The 20,509-nt window shown below is 45.0% G+C and overlaps 1 protein-coding gene across 1 annotated transcript in view; it reads right to left on the bottom strand.

Annotated features, from left to right (window-relative positions):
- Positions 1-3,200: 3,200 nt before the first annotated feature.
- LOC115171538 (tumor necrosis factor receptor superfamily member 16-like) overlaps positions 3,201-20,509 on the bottom strand; it is a 45,668-nt gene continuing 28,359 nt past the window's right edge. The window contains exons 4-6 of the mRNA XM_029728469.1: positions 13,472-13,709; positions 12,352-12,557; positions 3,201-6,964 (exon numbers count right to left, since the gene is read on the bottom strand). Of these exons, the coding sequence (XP_029584329.1) occupies positions 6,918-6,964; positions 12,352-12,557; positions 13,472-13,709 (491 nt within the window). The 3' untranslated portion in view covers positions 3,201-6,917. The remainder of the gene's footprint in view (positions 6,965-12,351; positions 12,558-13,471; positions 13,710-20,509) is intronic.

Consider the following 20,509-nt stretch of genomic DNA (forward strand, 5'->3'; position numbering starts at 1 on the left):
TCTTTGGTTCCTCAATATACATTTACCATATTACAATGTAGGCTGTGTTACAGCACTACTTTTGGTGTCCCCCTCAGGAATTGCTCTTGAGAAAATTTCATGTTATTGTCCCCTCCAAAGTTGATATCAGATTTTCGCCCTGGTGCTTAGTCGTTGTCCTGTTGGAAGGTGAACCTTTGCCCCAGTCTGAGGTCCTGAGCGCTCTGGAGCAGGTTTTCATCAAGGGAATCTTGTTTCTCATGGTCTGAGAGTCCTTTAGGTGTCTTTTGGCAAACTCCAAGTGGGCTGTCATGTGCCTTTTACTGAGGAGTGGCTTCCGTCTGGCCACTCTACCATAAAGGCCTACTTGGTGGAGTGCTGCAGAGATGGTTGTCATTCTGGAAGGTTTTCCCATCTCCACAGAGGAACTCTGGAGCTCTGTCAGAGTAGCCATCAGGTTCTTGGTCACCTCCCTGACCAAGGCCCTTTTCCTCCGATTGCTCAGTTTGGCAGGGCGGCCAGCTCTAGGAAGGCTCTTGGTGGTTCCAAACTTCTTCCATTTAAGATTGATGGAGGCCACTGTGTTCTTGGGGACCTTCAATGCTGCAGAAATGTTTTGGTACTCTTCCCCAAATCTGTGCCTCGACACAATCCTGTCTTGGCGCTGTACAGACAATTCCTTCAACCTCAGGGCTTAGTTCTTGCTCTGACATGCACTGTCAACTGTGGGACCTTATATAGACAGGTGTGCGCCTTTCCAAATCATGTCCAATCAATTGCATTTACCACAGGTGGACTCCAATCTAGTTGTAGAAACACTTGAAAAATGATCAATACAAACAGGTTTCTTTTATTTGTTTTTATTTAACCCATTTTAGAATAAGGCTGTAATGTATAAAAATGTGGGAAAAGGGAAGGGGTCTGAAGCCTTTCTGAATGCACTGTACATGCATTTCCAGCCTCCAATCTGAAGCCTTTCTGAATGCACTGTACATGCATTTCCAGCCTCCAATCTGAAGCCTTTCTGAATGCACTGTACATGCATTTCCAGCCTCCAATCTGAAGCCTTTCTGAATGCACTGTACATGCATGTCCAGCCTCCAATCTGAAGCCTTTCTGAATGCACTGTACATGCATGTCCAGCCTCCAATCTGAAGTCTTTCTGAATGCACTGTACATGCATTTCCAGCCTCCAATCTGAAGCCTTTCTGAATGCACTGTACATGCATGTCCATCCTCCAATCTGAAGCCTTTCTGAATGCACTGTACATGCATTTCCATTCTCCAATCTGAAGCCTTTCTGAATGCACTGTACATGCATTTCCAGCCTCCAATCTGAAGCCTTTCTGAATGCACTGTACATGCATTTCCAGCCTCCAATCTGAAGCCTTTCTGAATGCACTGTACATGCATTTCCAGCCTCCAATCTGAAGCCTTTCTGAATGCACTGTACATGCATGTCCAGCCTCCAATCTGAAGCCTTTCTGAATGCACTGTACATGCATGTCCAGCCTCCAATCTGAAGTCTTTCTGAATGCACTGTACATGCATTTCCAGCCTCCAATCTGAAGCCTTTCTGAATGCACTGTACATGCATGTCCATCCTCCAATCTGAAGCCTTTCTGAATGCACTGTACATGCATTTCCATTCTCCAATCTGAAGCCTTTCTGAATGCACTGTACATGCATTTCCAGCCTCCAATCTGAAGCCTTTCTGAATGCACTGTACATGCATTTCCAGCCTCCAATCTGAAGCCTTTCTGAATGCACTGTACATGCATTTCCAGCCTCCAATCTGAAGCCTTTCTGAATGCACTGTACATGCATTTCCAGCCTCCAATCTGAAGCCTTTCTGAATGCACTGTACATGCATGTCCAGCCTCCAAACAGTGGTGTATGGAAAGAGGCTGTAACGAGTGAGCTGAGAGTCGGGAAGCAAGTTCAGGGAGTGAGTGTTTTAATAAATAAATGAAACAATAAATACGTAACACAAACAACGCACCGACATGAAAACAGAGTCATTAACACCTGAGGAAAGAACCAAGGGGAGGGACAGATATAGGGAAGATAATCAGGAGATGATGGAGTCCAGGTGAGTGTCATGAGGCGCAGGTGCGCGAGACGATGGTGACAGGTGTGCAGGATAATCAGCAGCCTGATGACCTAGAGGCCGGAGAGGGAGTATACGTGACAGAGACATCTGTTACACAAAACACCAAAAAGTTGAATGAGGTTAGACTTATGAAGGTCAGTGTTTGCATATATTTATACAGTAAGCATAATTAACGACATCATCCACATTGAATGTAATCGCCTCAATCCCATTTCTGAGCGCTTTTCCCCCGATCTCCACATACATCCATTTTATTCATGGTTGTTCTTTTTTTCTCTTTATCGATGTTCCTTTCTTCGCAATTTCAGCTGACTCATGCTCTTGATTAATGTTCAGGTAGGAAAAAAATACATTTCAGCATTTGATTAGCGCCTCTATTTGAACGGTCCCGGCTAATCAAATTAAACGGTGTAGCGTGTCTAGCTCCCATCTGGTTTCTTGGTTTGGGATTCAAACGCACATTCTGATGATTCAGCAATTCATCACACTATGTCATATCTGTAGTCTCTGCTCTGTGTGTGTGTGTGTGTGTGTGAACCACATCTACCAGACATCTCCATGTTATTGAATGCTTACCTGATGATAAGAGAATAGAGAACTAGACTCCAACAGTCCAATGAACCCTCACATATGGTCCTGTTTTTAACTGTGGTTTGGCTAAGGTCACATGCTCCATACTTTGTGGTTTTAACATTTTATTTTCATTAGCTTGAGGCCTTTTTCAGAAATACTTTGGGGGTAATTCGAAAGGGGAACCTTTTGGGTATTTTCATACAGAAAGCCAAAACTGTCAATGAGACACAAACCCACGGAGATTATTCCTGTAACTGTTGTTAAAAAATCAGTTATAGATGAGGGTCGGGAGAGTTTGTACTGGGTGCTGTCCAATATTGTTATATTCAAGGATTTCCCGGGAGAGATAGCCGACTACCAGTGTTAAACATCGGCTATTTTGGATGTTTTAAAGCGAAGAAGCATATTTCAGTGTATTGTGTCCACTATATTTCTTTCCCAAGCAACAATGAATTCACAGTAGGGAATGAGAACCCATCCGCTGAGTTGCTACATTATCAACATTCAGTATCGAGGACAAATGACTTGACAAAGGTGCAATTACATTTGTTTTTATTCTAACAGATAACTCATTTCTTTGCTTTTTCAATTTTATAGTGTATTTATATATTGTAACAACTCTAAGAAATTCACATTTACACAATGCATTTTACTAGTAGGTAAGTACATGTAACATTCAGCTTTTGGGGGGACGGGGTCTGAAGTTTCTGTGGGGATTTATTATATCTTGGATATTACCATAGAGAATCATAGTGAATCCTCTTCATACATGGCATGTCTGTCCACAACCTCTGGACAAACTGAACATGTAAAACATACTGGTCATGCTCATCACATATTGCCACTTTTGCACTGTAGATAGAGTATATTGTGGTCGGTAAAATAGGACCACAGCAGATGGCAGGTACGTAGATGATGCTATATGGATTTCAACAACATTAGTAGTATGTTTTAACCTATGGCCTATACTTCCTGAAACCTTCATTAACACTCAAATGATGAAACAAAACACAGGTCATACAACAAGTGAGAATAAAAACAGAAGAAGAACAACAACAGAAAGTGTTCTGAACATAACTCAAAGACACCCGACTCTGTACACAGGCACTTGTATAGCACAGTCTTTGAGTGTGCATATTACATCTAATAAGTGCTAAAACAAGAAACCGTTTACAAAAAAATACTGATTTCAAAAAAGAGAATAATATTCATAACAAAAACAATAGAAGAACATTGAATGTTTTGCATATTTATGTCTGTAACGTTATTCAGCTTTACATTCTTATAATTTCTTCCTTCACTCTACCAGTGTCCCCTGCTGTGGAGGAACAGTACAGATTGAGTCATACTGTAGATTCTATATTGACACCTCTATTCACCTGTGAGACAGCATAGTGTTAGACTGGGCCCGTGGGGCCGCCAGCCACAGTGAAAGGTTCAGTTGTTCACCAGTCGTTGATGACAATCTCTCCTGTCAGTCAGTGGTATTATGCCAATCTGTTGGTCCACTGGGTCCTACTGCACTTCCAATTGAGGAGCAATATGAATCACACTGCTGTCAATAATATTGTGTGAAACACTGTGTGTGAAGCCACTGGATATGTCACAAGCAGAGAGAGGCCTCCAGGGGGAATATAGTGTGGGTGTGTTGGTCTGTTTTCTATTCAAAAGCCTCAAAACTCACTACTCTGAGAGCGTCTTCTCTACTGTATCTTTGCTATGCCAGATTATTTATCTCTCTCTCTCTCTCTCTCTCTCTCCCTCTCTCTCCCTCTCTCTCTCTCCCTCTCTCTCTCTCTCTCTCTCTCTCTCTCTCAATATATCTACTTTGCTATCTACCTACATATAAATTCAAGCATCACACACCAAAGGGACCCTGAGTAATCACATGTCCCTGGGAATCAAACCTGGACTTCAAAGCAGTACAGTTACAGTAAGCGTAGCTACATTGCCAATATCTAATACCTACTGCATGTTCAGTATGCTGCGTGCCAATATAGATACATACAAAAGTGATCAAAGGCAACCCATACATACAGTTTATCATCAGAGAGAGTGTGGTGGGGGGGTATAAGTGCTTCAGATCACTATTGTGATACAGTAAAATGTCACTGCTCTCTCAGACACATGACAGGTGAGTAATGGTAATGTCACATTGTTGCCACTTTAAAAGCGTTCTGTATGTCTCTGTGCAGTACAGAACAGAGGGATCCAGATGAGAGCCAGCTGACTGAGTGAAGCTAAATGAACCTGAAACCCTGAGGTAATTATACCTGCCTGTCAGGAATGTCTCCCTAATGGCCCCTGTGTTTACTCCCATACCCCTACCATACCATACCGCAGCAGACACATTAGAGCCACCGCACACTTTTTAGCACACACACATATCTGCACGTGAGTGTGTGTGTGTGCAAGTGCTTGTGTTTATTTCAGTGAGACGGAAGTCTCTGACGAGTGTCCCATGTCTCCACTCATTAGCAGGTACAATATAATGGATAATTAATGGGAGTCTTGAGTATAGCCTACTGTACAGTGTTTGTATATCAACTCTGTAGACTATTTCTAGCCAACTCTCGTCAGGCTACCATGGAACAGCCTCGAATACTGATACTGCAGAGCCTCTTTCTGATGATGTCACAGTTCCATTTTTGGCAGTTGGGCATCACATTACGTGTCAGGTCAATGAGCCAGCAATGTTCAATAGTCCAAAAATGCTCCTCATATTGTATATCACAGCTCCTGGGGTAATGGAGCTGCACTGCTGAGGAAGCCTTGTAACTCAAACCACTAAGAGAGGCAGATGCGCCACAAACAGACATGACAGAAACATCTCGAATCTGTTATATTCAAAGCATGAATCATTCCAACAGAATCCTGGAGTCCATGTAGGATGGAGAAAAGGAGTCAAGTGTGTCAGAAAACAGAGGAGGGATGGTGTATCATGTTGCGGTGACGGAATGATGGAATGATCCACAGCCAATGAGAATAGGAGAGCACAGTAATCAGAGGCAACAGTATAACAACAACACAAATGTGTAAGTCCCTGTACACCTTAGGAATGTCTGTGTCTGTGGTAAGAAAAAGGATAGGAGATTTTGGAATGGGTGACTAATGCTGCATTTAGACGAGGGACGCAGAAACCGTCATACAAGAAGAAAGCAAGCCAGGACGACGGTATGGTTGCTATGGTGATTTCGGTAAACAAACAGTGCAAATCAACATCCGGTAGAAAACAACGCTACGACAGACAACAAAAGTTTAAATATTTTACCTCTGGTGGCATGTCCCATCTACCGTGACCTCAACGGCATTTACCGTCGTGCTCTCATTGAAAACAATGACATCCTGACGCCGTCTACCTCGTACCATCTAAACGCAGCATAACCGTTCCCCCACTGAGTTGTGTTGAATAGATGACAGTGGGATACTATGGATGACATGGAGGATTACAACTGGCTGCTGCTGCTGAGGTCTGAGAAGACAGTCTGGAGGAGTGACGGAGTCACTGAGAGACTACTGCAGGACTAGCCCTGAGAACACACTACGATTGGATAGGAATAGATGGAGGGATGGAAAGAGGGACAGATAGTTACACGCTGAGAGAGAGAGAGTACAGACAAGGGGAGAGAGGGGACAGAGAGTTTATCTACCTCTGAGGCACAAACATTTGATGATGTGAGTGAATAGGGGGGAATTGGGGGGTGGATGAATAATAATTTTAGTAAATGGTAAAAGGAAGTTGGCAATGAACTTATGGGGACACAAGATAAAACTCCTTCATGGGATAACATACTAACACACTTTTCATAATGATTGGTCAACACCAGCTGACAGAAAAGACAGAGACCAGGATATCCAACACAGTGATGCTTCTTGGATTGTGGGTGGTAGTGATATTGCAACTTTTGTGACTTGAGGCAGACGGTTGGTGTTAGGGTTGGTATTGGCGGAGAGGTTTAGTGTTCAAAGACACACTGGCAGAGTTGGGTTCTGTGTAGAGATACTGGGTCAGCCTCTGTTGCTCCAGTCTGTCCAATAAGGGTCCATACTGGGACAAGAGGCCAGTCAGAAACCAGTGGCCACCCTTGGTGAAAAGGGGCGATAATGTCATCAACTTCCTTGTTGTATCCAAGAAGCCCACTCAGTCTGTACTCTTATACTGTATGTCCGTTCCCACATCAAGGTTTCCATGGCAACCTCACTTCCCCCTCTCCTCCTTTTCCTCCTTCCTGTCAGCGGCTTCTCCTCTTCCTCAGACCTGGGGGGGAGGTGAGTCAGGTCCCCCATCCACCCTCACCACTGAGAGAGAGAGAGAAACATGTTAAAATCAGTGGTGAAGCATGCAGATGTTCTCTGGTCGTATGAAGTAATGCAGTATCAGTGGTCAGCGGTCTATGATGCTGTGTCCACTCTGACACACTTTGCCCTGTAGGGGGCCTTGTGAGGTCACAAACTCATCAACCCCTCCAACTGTTTCACTGAACTCATTACTACAGGGAGTGAGGAAGAGGGACAAATGTCCCCTTTTCCCACAAGCCCTCAACCTGTTGTCAATTGAGGGGTGCCATGGAAACGCTTCCGGAATGCAGAGGCGTTTTTTAGAGGCGCTCTGAGCTCACTGGTTGTTTTCTTGTCTTGATCAATGCACCCCTGTGCCAGCCAGAAGAGAGCTCTAATTCTAAAGGTTCTCAATAAGTTTTTTTTGTATCAACCACGCTATGACATCATCAGGCCTGTTTAAGTGTATGTGGTGCACACAGGCGGAGCTCGGCGAAGGCTGCTACAGTCGATCTTCTCTCATTCTACACACTGAGCAGTCTTGCTGAATCATTCTGTCTTTTCATGATAGCAGCAAAATACTTGTGTTCCTCTTCAGGATCTCCACGTTGAATGGTTCATGCAGCCCTCCCTAGACTGCAAATGTAAACCTACTGAGTCAGTTGGTGGCTTCCTTGATAAATATTGTTGACACAGAAAACCTAATGGTTGCTTTAAATGGGAACCACTGTTTCACCCATTCCAATTCTAGGGTATTGACCAGTCTTTATCAGATTCAATTCTAATGGGCATGTTCAGAATAGTCGATCGAACAGTCGATCTTCCATTAGCATGTTCAGCCGATGCTGATTTGATTTCAGGCCACTCCGAAGCTTTAAAGATAGCTGATTAAGACTGAGATTGAGATCGGTAGTGAATAGGCAATCAACTGCTCTCCTCTTAACGGCAAGAATGGAATACAGGAGACATGCTGATTACCTTCTGTTGCCCCAGGGTCATTTGACCAGCCCTGACCAGCCCTAACCAGACCCCTCATACACTACCTGTCAATCAGCCGGCAGTTACATGTACGTCATTGCCTCTGGCACCTTGAGGTCTCTCACATTCCTCCTCACATTGGATTACCCTCTCTGTGATGTGATTTTGCTTAAACAGGGACTGTGATTTGTGGTTGTCTTACCTACCTTAATTGAATGCACTGACTGTAAGTCTGTCTGGATACGAGCGTCTGCTAAATTACCAAAGTGTACATGTAAAGGTGACCTGGCCCTAGTTTCTCTCTGATTGTCACACTGTACCCCTCCCACCACTGACGTCCCTCTTTCTTTTAGAACTGAGTCAATACAGACTCAAGTTATTCTATTTTACTCAATACAGAGGTCCTCACTACAATATGTTACATTTATTCATGATTAATACCAATAATGGATTAGCATTTATATAGCTCTTTTCATTTAGTCTCAAAGTGCTTTGGACAAAGCGATACGTCAGTATTTGTCCTGCTCTAAAGCTCTTGCTGTCTACCTCATCCACATCCCAGGGCTGCCTCCTCAACAGAAAGGGCTTTATTCCCAACTACACCAGCTTTCTACTGCACTAACTACTCTCCTACCCCACTAGCTACTCTCCTACTCTACTAGCTACTCTTCTACTACACTAGCTACTCTTCTTCCCCACTAGCTACTCTTTTACCCCACTAACTACTATCCTACCCATCTAGCTACTCTTCTACCCCACTAGCTACTCTTCTACCCTACTAGCTACTCTCCTACCCTACTAGCTACACTCCTACTCCACTAGCTACTCTCTTATCCCACTAGCTAGCTACTCTCCTACCCTACTAGCTACTCTCCCAATGCACTAGCTACTCTCCTAACATCTAGCTACTCTTCTACCCTACTAGCTACTCTCCCAATGCACTAGCTACTCTCCTAACCATCTAGCTACTCTTCTACCCTACTAGCTACTCTCCTACCCCACTGGTTACTCTCCTACCCTACTAGCTACTCTCCTACCCCACTAGCTACTCTCCTACCCCATGAGTTACACTCCTACCCTACTAGCTACTCTCCTAATGCACTAGCTACTCTGCTACCCCACTAGTTACTCTCCTACCCCACTAGTTACTCTACTACCCTACTAGCTACTCTCCTACCCCATGAGTTACACTCCTACCCTACTAGCTACTCTCCTAATGCACTAGCTACTCTGCTACCCCACTAGTTACTCTCCTACCCCACTAGTTACTCTACTACCCTACTAGCTACTCTCCTACCCTACTAGCTACTCTCCTAATGCACTAGCTACTCTCCTACCCCACTGGCTAGTCTCCTACTCCACTAACTACTCTCCTACCCTACTAGCTACTCTCCTACCCATCTAGCTACTCTTCTACCCTACTAGCTACTCTCCTACCCATCTAGCTACTCTCCTACCCCACTAGCTACTCTCCTACCCCACTACGACCCTCCTACCCTACTAGTTACACCCCTACCCTACTAGCTAACTCCTACCCCACTAGCTCCTCTTCTACCCTACTAGCTATCCTCCTACCCCACTAGCTACTCTCCTACCCCACTAGCTACTCTCCTACCCTACAAGCTACCCTCCTACTGCACTAGCTACTCTCCCAATGCACTAGCTACTCTGCTACCCCACTAGCTACTCTCCTACCCCACTAGCTACTCTCCCACCCCACTAGCTACTCTGCTACCCCACTTGCTACTCTCCTACCCCACTAGCTACTCTCCTAAAGCACTAGCTACCCTCCTACCCCTCTAGCTACTCTGCTACCTTACTAGCTACTCTCATACTGCACTAGCTACACTCCTACCCCTAATAGCTACTTTCCTACTACACTAGATACTCTCCTACTACACTAGCGTTGTACTACACTAGGTACTCTCCTACCCCACTAGCTACTCTCCTACCCTACTAGCTACCCTCCTACCCCATTAGCTACTCTTCTACCCTACTAGCTACTCTCATACCCCACTAGCTACTCTCCTACCCTACCAGCTACTCCTCTACCCCACTAGCTACTCTCCTACCCCACTAGCTACTCTCCTAAAGGACTAGCTACTCTTCTACCTTACTAGCTACTCTCATACTGCACTAGCTACACTCCTACCCCTAATAGCTACTTTTCTACTACACTAGCTACTCTCCTACTACACTAGCTACTTTCCTACTACACTAGCTACTCTCCTACTACACTAGCTACTCTCCTACTACACTAGCTACTCTCCTACTACACTAGCTACTCCTACTACACTAGCTACTCTCCTACTACACTAGCTACTCTCCTACTACACTAGCTTTAGCCCACTGCCCCTCTAACCTGGGACGAGCAGACTTTGATTGACAGTTTCCGTGACTATCGTTCAGCTAGAGAATGGGATCAGATTAAGGACAGAGGCACGATGATGAGAGAGATGAGTGAGAGGTTTAAGTCCCATTTAAAATTTAAACACCCCTCTGCCCCTTGAGGAAGGAATACTCCAGCGTAAAGGGGAAGGGGCCTCAGAGGGAAAAGACAGATTGCTTTTTAAAAGATCACCAGATAGCACTGGAGAGTAGAGAAGACTTATTATAGATGTCTGTAAGTCTTTTGGGAGTTCTTACCCCAAGGTAGGGACGCAGGGAGTCCTTTTGAGCTTGTCAATCAAAGCACAGGGCATCTTTTATAGATTTTCATATTTCACTTGAAATCTTAATTGACTTGTTTTGACTGGGTATGACACCGTCTACAAAGACTGCTGTGGGCTTTTCAGTCATACTGTATGTGTAAAATATGGTTCATTTGAAAAGGGAAATCCATATGATTTTATGGATTTATTGTACATATTCTCACCCCCTTGGGTGTTTATATTTTAACAAGTCCCCATTTACTAGTGGAGTAGCCGCCCGACCCACAGCATGCTGTGTGCAGTACTGTATTTTAAGGGCTTCTGCGCCAGAAGACAGCGCTGACGCTAATTAGCAGACATTAAACACTGTTGCTGGATCAGATTTAAACAGGCAGGGGGATCGGGCCTGGCCTCCATCACATAACACCTGCTAATGAGCCAATCACACAAAGAGACAAGGGTTAAAGGGGCGGGCATCTACTCAATGACCCAATCACATGCTAATCCCCAGGAAAAGATGCCCCCTTTTCTCCATTATACTGAGGCTTTGCATTTCTGAGTGGGGGGAAATGAATAGAATTCCCACAACACAAAATAAAACAATAGCAGCATTTCCCAGGCTGCCCAGACATCACACGGGCATGGGTATGCATTTAGGTTGTGGGTAAGATCCAAAACAGCAGAGGTCCAGGGTCAGATCAGGTGATGGTGCATAAGTTAACTCACGATTCACGAACATAACTTTATAATTGTCTTCTGAACTACCTCATTACTACTTCATAACTTCTTCAGTTATGCATTCATGACTGCATAGAGAGAGATGCTGAGTCACTGGATGTGTAGGGCCCCTTAGGCTCTGGCTCAGCACTTAAGAGGTTGGAAAAACAAACTCTTCACTCTGTAGTTGGTCTCTCTTCCTTTTGACGACAAAGCTCTCTCTATCACTCCTCTGAGTGGATAGAAACTGTGCCACGCCACTGAGACTCCAGAGAGAGAGAGAGAGAGATAAAGAAAAGGGAGATAGAAAGGGAGGGAGAAAGAGGAGATATGTAGAGAGACAGAAAGAGAGAGAAGTTGAAAGCACTAAAGAGATGGAGAGAGGAGTAAGTAGAGCATGGTTCTCCTCAGTATAAGAGGACTGACTGTGTCTCTGCCATGGATTTTTGAATTAAAGGAAGGTAGGTCGCTCCAGGCTCTATAGAGAGACCACTTCACATTCCTGAAGCTCTTGCTTTTGTTTTCACTTCCTTGTTCCGTTTAAAAAGTTGCTCTCCTCCTTCACGACCATTCATCATGTATTTCCCACAAGGCAGTGGTGCTGTCTCCCACCGAATACTGGACCATCCTGTCCACTCTCTCTCTCTGGCTCTCTCTCTCACCCAAATATCGAAGGCTGGGTCACATGTAGCATAGGTAAAGGGGTATACATTGGTAAAACACAGATATCAGATGTAAATTGTGTAGACTACTCATCCTTCCTTCCTTCATAACCTCCCATGTTAAGACTTCTTTGGTGACATTTCCAAAGTCGTATCTAAGTATGTACACGCAAAGGGATAATATCCAAGACTCGCTATGTACAATAATAAAATATGTAACCTAAATTCACTTTGTTACCACTTTCATCTCTCACTTGTATATGCCTAGTCCAGCTAGCATAGAATCTCCTAACAGACCCAACAGGTGAACACACAGACATACAGACTTCCATTACAGCATCTAGCTAAGTGTACAGTGTGTGTTGTAGGGTAACAGTGTTACAGTGTTATGAGAGCTCACCTATCTGTTCCGGTCTGTGTGTCTGAGTCTGGACCTGGGCCTGGACCTGGGCCTGGGCTGCATGCTGCTGCTCCTGCAGACTCTGGCTGTCCACTGAGATGCCGCTGTCGCTGTGCAGCTTCTCCCCCTCCGGCGTCACCGTTTGATTGGCTGCTGTGGCTTGGTGGTTGTTAGCCGGCTGTTTGTTCTGCTTGCAGCTGTTCCACCTGGGAAGGTGTGAACGGAGAAGAAGTGAGTCATGCCCGCAACACTGTGTTCCAAGAAGTGGTTTAATTGATGTGATGCACGTAATGGACGTTTTGTGGTTGGGATGGTCATCAGGAAACGTGGAAGGGACGAGGAGTGATCAGTCATCAAACATCTCTGAAAGTCTTCCAGTAAACCTAAAGGACCAGCAGGGAAACAAGCCTTCTGGCTTCATAGTGGTTTTATCCTCAGTCATTTTTACTGTAATGTTGTCTCTGGCTGGAGCAGCCTCCTAGTCGTAATGATCCAATCTAATCAATCAGTCAATCAAAGCCTTTTAACAGACAGTGTTGGACCTGTTTATACAGTGGAAGGAGATAGATATTAACTGTTTGTGTTGACCAAGTAGCCACTCGGATTTCAACTGGACTGCACTTTACAATCCATACTGGATTTGATGATGAGCTTGTTTACTTGGTACATGGTGTGTTTGAATCGGCGTGTGTGTGTGTATGTGTTGTGTGCAAATGCTTGTATGTGTGCGTGCGTCTGTGTGCGTCATTTCTAATGTTTAATATGTTACTGACTTCTGTCAATCATTTTACTCTGAGTGTGTGTGTGTGTGTGTGTGTGTGTGTGTGTGTGTGTGTGTGTGTGTGTGTGTGCGTGCGTGCGTGCGTGCGTGCGTGCGTGCGTGCGTAATCATGTGGTGTAACTGGGTCAATGTCTTGCCTCTGTCAACCTCTCTGTCCTAGTTCACTCTCTCTCCCTCCTCCAGCCTGAGCCCACTGTCTGCATACATGTATCATCCTCCCTGCTTTGTCTCTGGTCCTATCTGTGTGATAGCTGCTTATATCTGTGTGATAGCTGCTTCTACCTGTGCTCATATCCTATCTCCCTGCTTTGTCTATGCTCCCACTCCATGGCCCTTCACCTTTTGAAGACGATGTAGGCCACCAGCCCCACCACCACAGCAGCCAGGATGGAGCAGTAGATGGGGATGAGGTTCTCGTTGAAGCCCGGTCTGATGAAGTGAGGGCTGGGCTGGGCCGTGGTGCTCTCTCCCCCTGGGGAGGGGCTGCTGGAGCTGTCTGGTGGGAAGATGTCTGTGAAAGAGGGGGAAGACGGGTCCTGGGGAAAGGTGGGAGACGTGTAGGACGGGAGGAGAGGATCTAAGGAGAGTGAAGGAAGAGAGGAAAAAGGAGAGATTGCTATTATATAAGACAGGAAGAGGTCATTTTCATATGAGGTCATTATTTTATGGTAAGAATGTTTTATTAAAAAAAATCACACACTTAACCAGCAGTAATAATAGCCAGTTTAGGAATACATTATCATTGGCTAAGCAACCTACATCAAGTCTCCTTGGAACCAGCATATTGTACTGTAGTTAGCACACCGGTATATCAAAAAGGGAATTTACAATGAGGACCAGGGAAATAAAAACAAACAAAAAAGATACATTTCCCCATAATAAAAAAATGTAATTTCATGAACTATAACTGTATACATCCTTCTTCAAGTAGTTCTGAGCCTGGGTTTAGTCACGACGATGTCCCTAAGCAGATGTTTGAGTGACAGTGCACACATGTGAACGCTTGTTCTTATAGGCAGATGGGCTCCGGCTAAGATGCTATCTGGAGAAAAAGGGGGAATGCTTCTAGAGGAGGAGGAGATGGGAGGCAAACTGTCACTTACCCACATAATAACCCAAGCCTAGCAGCACATCATGACTCTCTCACCAGGGCCGCATACCAAAGGGCACCCTATTTCCTACATAGTGCACTACTTTTGACCAGAACTCATAGGGCTCTGGTCAAAAGTAGTACAATATTATATAGGGAATAGGGTGCCATTTGGGACGCACTCCAAGTTCTTCTCTATATGGGAGCATGACTGTAATCTCTGTACATAACATGACACACACCATGTGGAGTACCCGCAGTACAAAGTCAGGGGCTTTAGAGGGTCAGTGTGTTCAGCTTAACCTCTGGTGCTGCAGGCCAGGCCTGGGAGGGCAGCAGTAGGAACTCTCTCTTCTCTTCTCTTCTCTTCTCTTCTCTTCTCTTCTCTTCTCTTCTCTTCTCTTCTCTCTCTCTCTCTCTCTCTCTCTCTCTCTCTCTCTCTCTCTCTCTCTCTCTCTCTCTCTCTCTCTCTCTGCTACTGGAGGGGTCTGGTTTTCATCAGGCTTAACTCACTAAAGAGGAGACATTTTTATAAATTGTCCCATTTCCTCTCTCTCTTTCTGTTTCTCTGTAAATTGCATTAATGATCAACTGCTATTTTCCAGTGTGCCAGCAACACCATTCACCATGGCTGCCCAGAGGCCTTCTTGCTTCTGCTTCCCTTGGCAACGTACATACAGGACAACTCAGTCATGTTCTTTGTAGTGGTTACCCTGTTATCTGCTGTGTCACGCACTCCTACTGTGTGTGTTGTGTAATAAAACTGTTATGCTTCAAGCATTAGATGTAGCTACAGTATGTCTGCCAGTATCCACACCCTGAGGGGAGTGGGGTGGATGGTGGTGGGGATATGAAGGAGTAATCCCCAACAGAACAGAACCCCATGCAGGCTTCCTCAGCCCTCAAATAATATGATTTTCCTGTGTTTTATAAACACCGGGTCAGACCTAAAAGTCGGAAACATTTCACAGGGATGTTGGTTTTGTTGACATCAGGCAGGATGGGTCCATGGACTCATGCTGCTTACGCCAAATCCTGACTCTGCCATCAGCATAATGCAACAAGAACCGGGATTCGTCAGACCAGGCAATGTTTCTCCACTCCTCAATTGTCCAGTGTTGGTGATCGCGTTCCCACTGGAGCCACTTCTTCATGTGTTTAGCTGATAGGAGTGGAACCCGGTGTGCTCGTCTGCTGCAACAGCCCATCCGTGACAAGGATCGACGAGTTGTGCGTTCCGAGATGCTGTTGTTCTGCACACCACTGTTGTACTGCGCCGTTATTTGTCTGTTTGTGGCCCGCCTGTTAGCTTGCACGATTCTTGTAATTCTCCTTCGTCGTTGCTTATCCACAAGCTGTTGTCGCCCACAGGACTACCATTGACTTGATTTTGTGTTTGTTGCACCATTCTCTTCGTAAAAAGCCAAGGAGGCCAGCTGTTTCTGAGAGACTGGATCCGGCGCGTCCGGCACCGACGATCAAACCAGACTCAAAGTCACTTAGGTCACTCGTTATGCCCATTCTAACATTCAATCGAACAGGAACTGAATGCCTCAATGCCTGGCTGCCTGCTTTAGATAGCAAGCCATGGCCAAGTGACTCACTGTCTGTAGGAGCGATCCATTTTTGTGAAACGTGGTGGTGTACCTAAAAAACTGGCTGGTGAGTGTATCTTTCCACACTATGAGTGAGGTTGGTATAGTACGGTGAAATTGTGAAAATTACGATTATGCCATTTTAGTGAAAGAGCTGTTTGAAAATACTGCCTGAAATTTCTGCCTGTTTTGGTGGGATGGAGTTTTGGCCTGCCTGGTGACATCACCAGGCTGTAAATTAGTTAATTGACCAATAAGAAAGAGTTCCAAACCTCTCTGCCAATAACAGCTAGTTTTCAGTTTTCCCCACCCCACTTGAGAAATTACTCTTTGCTAAGAAGCTATTTTTCTTTGTTTTTGACCATTTTAATTCAAAACAATCACTGTAAAGTACTTAATTGTTACCCAGAAATGATTTGATATTGAGATAAAAATGGCTGCAAAGGAACTTTAAGAACACAGTGAAGTATGAAATGGCAGTTCTGGTCAGTGATGTGGTCTCTTGACAGTTTGACACAAAGAAAAGCAGTGGACCATCACAATAATAACGAACTGTCAAAATTCAGCACTTCTTTTTATTACTGACAAGGCTGTTTTTCATTTTTTTTCTCCACATTGATTGAATGCATATTTATTTACGCTCCCCCGGGACACTGATGGGAGTCTTAGGGTACATTTGTTAAATTCTGCAGCTTGTTAAGACTCATATCTCCTAGCTGTTTCCTTGGCGATGACAGGACATTCCTTTGTCTGTAGGGAGGGATAGGTTTACTGAAACTGTAGAGAATACCGTTCCTCACTGGACACTCCCTGCTCACAGCCACGTCACACCAAGACACAAAAATAAAACTCAACCTATTTAAAGGCATGGTATCGATTTCAGGGAATTATTTTAGGCCAAGGTCAGGTCACAAGTGTGTGGCCAGTGGGAATGGTAGTCACGTTTCCAGTCTGTCAGTCCCAGTGTAGGTGTAACACTGCAACTCGCTGTTGGCTGGGCTCCCTGCCTGTGCCATTAAACCCCTACAACTCATCCAGAACGCCGCAGCCCGTCTGGTGTTCAACCTTCCCAAGTTCTCTCACGTCACCCCGCTCCTCCGCTCTCACCACTGGCTTCCAGTTGAAGCTCGCATCCGCTACAAGACCATGGTGCTTGCCTACGGAGCCGTGAGGGGAACGGCACCTCCGTACCTTCAGGCTCTGATCAGTCCCTACACCCAAACGAGGGCACTGCGCTCATACACCTCTGGCCTGCTGGCCCCCCTACCTCTGAGGAAGCACAGTTCCCGCTCAGCCCAGTCAAAACTGTTCGCTGCTCTGGCACCCCTATGGTGGAACAAGCTCCCTCACGACGCCAGGACAGCGGAGTCAATCACCACCTTGCGGAGACACCTTAAACCCCAACCTCTTTAAGGAATACCTGGAATAGGATAAAGTAATCCTTCTAACCCCCCCCCTTAAAAAGATTTAGATGCACTATTGTAAAGTGGTTGTTCCACTGGATATCATAAGGTGAATGCACCAATTTGTAAGTCGCTCTGGATAAGAGCGTCTGCTAAATGACTTAAATGTAAATGTAACAGAACATGCAGACGCAGACTCAGTCTCAACCTTTAAGTCTTTACTGAAAACATATCTCTTCAGTAGGTCCAATGATTAAGTGTAGTCTGGCCCAGGGGTGTGAAGGTGAACGGAAAGGCTGGAGCAACGAACCGCCCTTGCTGTCTCTGCCTGGCCGGTTTCCCCTCTTTCCACTGGGATTCTCTGCCTCTACCCCTATTACAGGGGCTGAGTCACTGGCTTACTGGTGTTCTTCCATGCCGTCCCTGGGAGGGGTGCGTCACTTGAGTGGGTTGAGTCACTGACGTGGTCTTCCTTTCTGGGTTGGCGCCCCCCCTTGGGCTGTGCCGTGGCGGAGATCTTTGTGGGCTATACTCGGCCTTGTCCCGGGATGGTATGTTGGTGGTTGGAGATATCCCTCCAGTGGTGTGGAGGCTGTGCTTTGGCAAAGTGGGTGGGGTTATATCCTACCTGTTTGGCCCTGTCCGGGGGTTTCATCGGATGGGACCACAGTGTCTCCTGACCCCCTCCTGTCTCAGCCTCCAGTATTTATGCTGCAGTAGTTTATGTGTCGGGGGGCTAGGGTCAGTCTGTCACATCTGGAGTATTTCTCTTGTCTTTTCCGGTGTCCTGTGTGAATTTAAATATGCTCTCTCTAATTCTCTCTTTCTCTCTTTCTTTCTTTCTCTCTCTCGGAGGACCTGAGCCCTAGGACCATGCCTCAGGACTACCTGGCTTGATGACTCCTTGCTGTCCCCAGTTCACCTGGCCGTGCTGCTGCTCCAGTTCCAACTGTTCTGCCTGCAGCTATGGAACCCTGACCTGTTCACCGGACATGCTACCTGTCCCAGACCTGTTGTCCCAGACCTGCTGGAACCCTGACCTATTCACCGGACGTGCTACCTGTCCCAGACCTGCTGTTTTCAACTCTCTAGAGACAGCAGGAGCGACAGAGATACTCTCAAAGATCGGCTATGAAAAAGCCAACTGACACTTACTCTTGTGTTACTGACTTGTTGCACCCTCGACAACTACTATGATTATTATTATTTGACAATGCTGGTCATATTTGAACATCTAGGCCATGTGCTGTTATAATCTCCACCCGGCACAGCCAGAAGAGGACTGGCCACCCCTCATAGCCTGGTTCCTCTCTAGGTTTCTTCCTAGGTTTTGGCCTTTCATGGGAGTTTTTCCTAGCCACCGTGCTTCTACACCTGCATTGCTTGCTGTTTGGGGTTTTAGGCTGGGTTTCTGTACAGCACTTTGTGATATCAGCTGATGTAAGAAGGGCTATATAAATACATTTGATTTGATTTGATGCTTGAACTTTCAGGAACTGTGCTTCTCCTTCCATCTCTATTCACCAATCAGTTACAGTCGGTTTAGCATTATGGTGATTAAACAAGAGGTTCCCAAAGATGAGATTTCCACAATCACTTCAAATTCCCCTCTTTCCACTTTTTCCACTGCGTGAGTCATACAGTGCATGCAGCGACTACGTCAGCCCTATAATTCTACAATGACCACACACACACCATTTATTCACACCTTTGGAGACGGTGTGTGTGAGTTCTGATAGCCATTTCATCCGGTACCCTACGGATGGCAATCTGGGGTGATCACAGTGAGTCAGAGTGACTCAACACTCACTGTCACCAACACAAGCTTGCTCTTTTCCTCCTTCTAGCTGTGTCTCTTTTTTCTCTCTTTCTTTCTATATTCCATCTGAACCCCTTGGCCTCTTTCTCTCTGTTTTTCTCTCATATCTCATGCTTACCTGCATGTATGTATCAACCCGGTGCTGATCTAGAAAGTAAGGCAGTTAACTGGGAAATAAACCTGCGGCTCCAGTGCCTGTCTCGGTCGGCTAAGCGTGTTAGCCAAAGGCGGCCGTGGTTTAACTGTTTTATTTCAGCTTCAATGGATTTTAAATGTCTCTGAAACAAATAAAACTTCCCTGAGCTTTTATGAGCCCAGGCCTGTGAATAACTGTTTATTAGGGGGAGTGGAGGAGGATAGAGAAATGCTATTTAATTGTATTTTATTTGGCATTTTAGTTTTTTATTGTAAAGGTAACCCTGTACAGTGCCTTAAGAATGTATTCATACCCCTTGACTTACTCCACATTTTGTTGTTACAGCCTGAATTCAAAATTGATTAAAAATATGTTTTCCTCACCCATCTACACACAATATGACATAATGACAAAGTGAACATGTTTTTAGAATTTTTGCAAATGTATTGAAAATGAAATACAGAAATATCTCATTTACATAAGTATTCACACCCCTGAGTCAATACTTTGTAGAAGCACCCTTGGCAGTAATTACAGCTGTGAGTCTTTCTGGGTACGTCTCTGAGAGCTTTCCAAGCTCTGTCAAATTGGTTGCTGATCATTGCTAGACAACCATTTTCAGGTCTTGTCATAGATCTTCAAGTAGATTTAAGTCAAAACTGTAACTCGGCCACTCAGGAACATTTACTGTCTTCTTGGTAAGCAACTTTAGTGTAAATGTGGCCTTGTGTTTTAGTTTCTTGTCCTGCTGAAAGGTAAATTAATCTCCAAGTGTCTGGCGGAAAGCAGACTGAAGTTTCCTCTAGGATTTTGCCTGTGCTTAGCTCCATTCCATTTCTTTTTTATCCTGAAAAACTCCCCAGTCCTTAATGATTACAAGCATACCCATAGCATGATGCAGCCACCACTATACTAGAAAATATGGAGAGTGGTACAGGTGTTGTATTGATTTGCCACAAACATAACACTTTGTATTCAGGACAAAAAGTGAATTTCTTTGCCACATTTTCTGCAGTAATACTTTAGTGCCTTATTGCAAACAGGATGCTGTACAGGCTTCCTTCTTTTCACTCAATTAGGTTAATATTGTAAAGTGACTACAATGTTGTTGATCCCTCCTCAGTTTCCTCCTATAACTGCCATTAAACTCTGTAACTATTTTAAAGTCACCATTGGCCTCTTGTTGAAATCCCTGGTAACTGAGTTAGGAAGGTTGCTTGTATCTTTGTAGTGATTGGGTGTATTAATACACCATCCAAAGTGTAGTTAATAACTTCACCATGTTCAAAGGAATATTCAATGGGATATTTAACCTATCTTCTAATAGGTGCCCG

Source organism: Salmo trutta, chromosome 32 (genome assembly GCF_901001165.1).
Source record: "Salmo trutta chromosome 32, fSalTru1.1, whole genome shotgun sequence".
NCBI lineage: Eukaryota > Metazoa > Chordata > Actinopteri > Salmoniformes > Salmonidae > Salmo > Salmo trutta.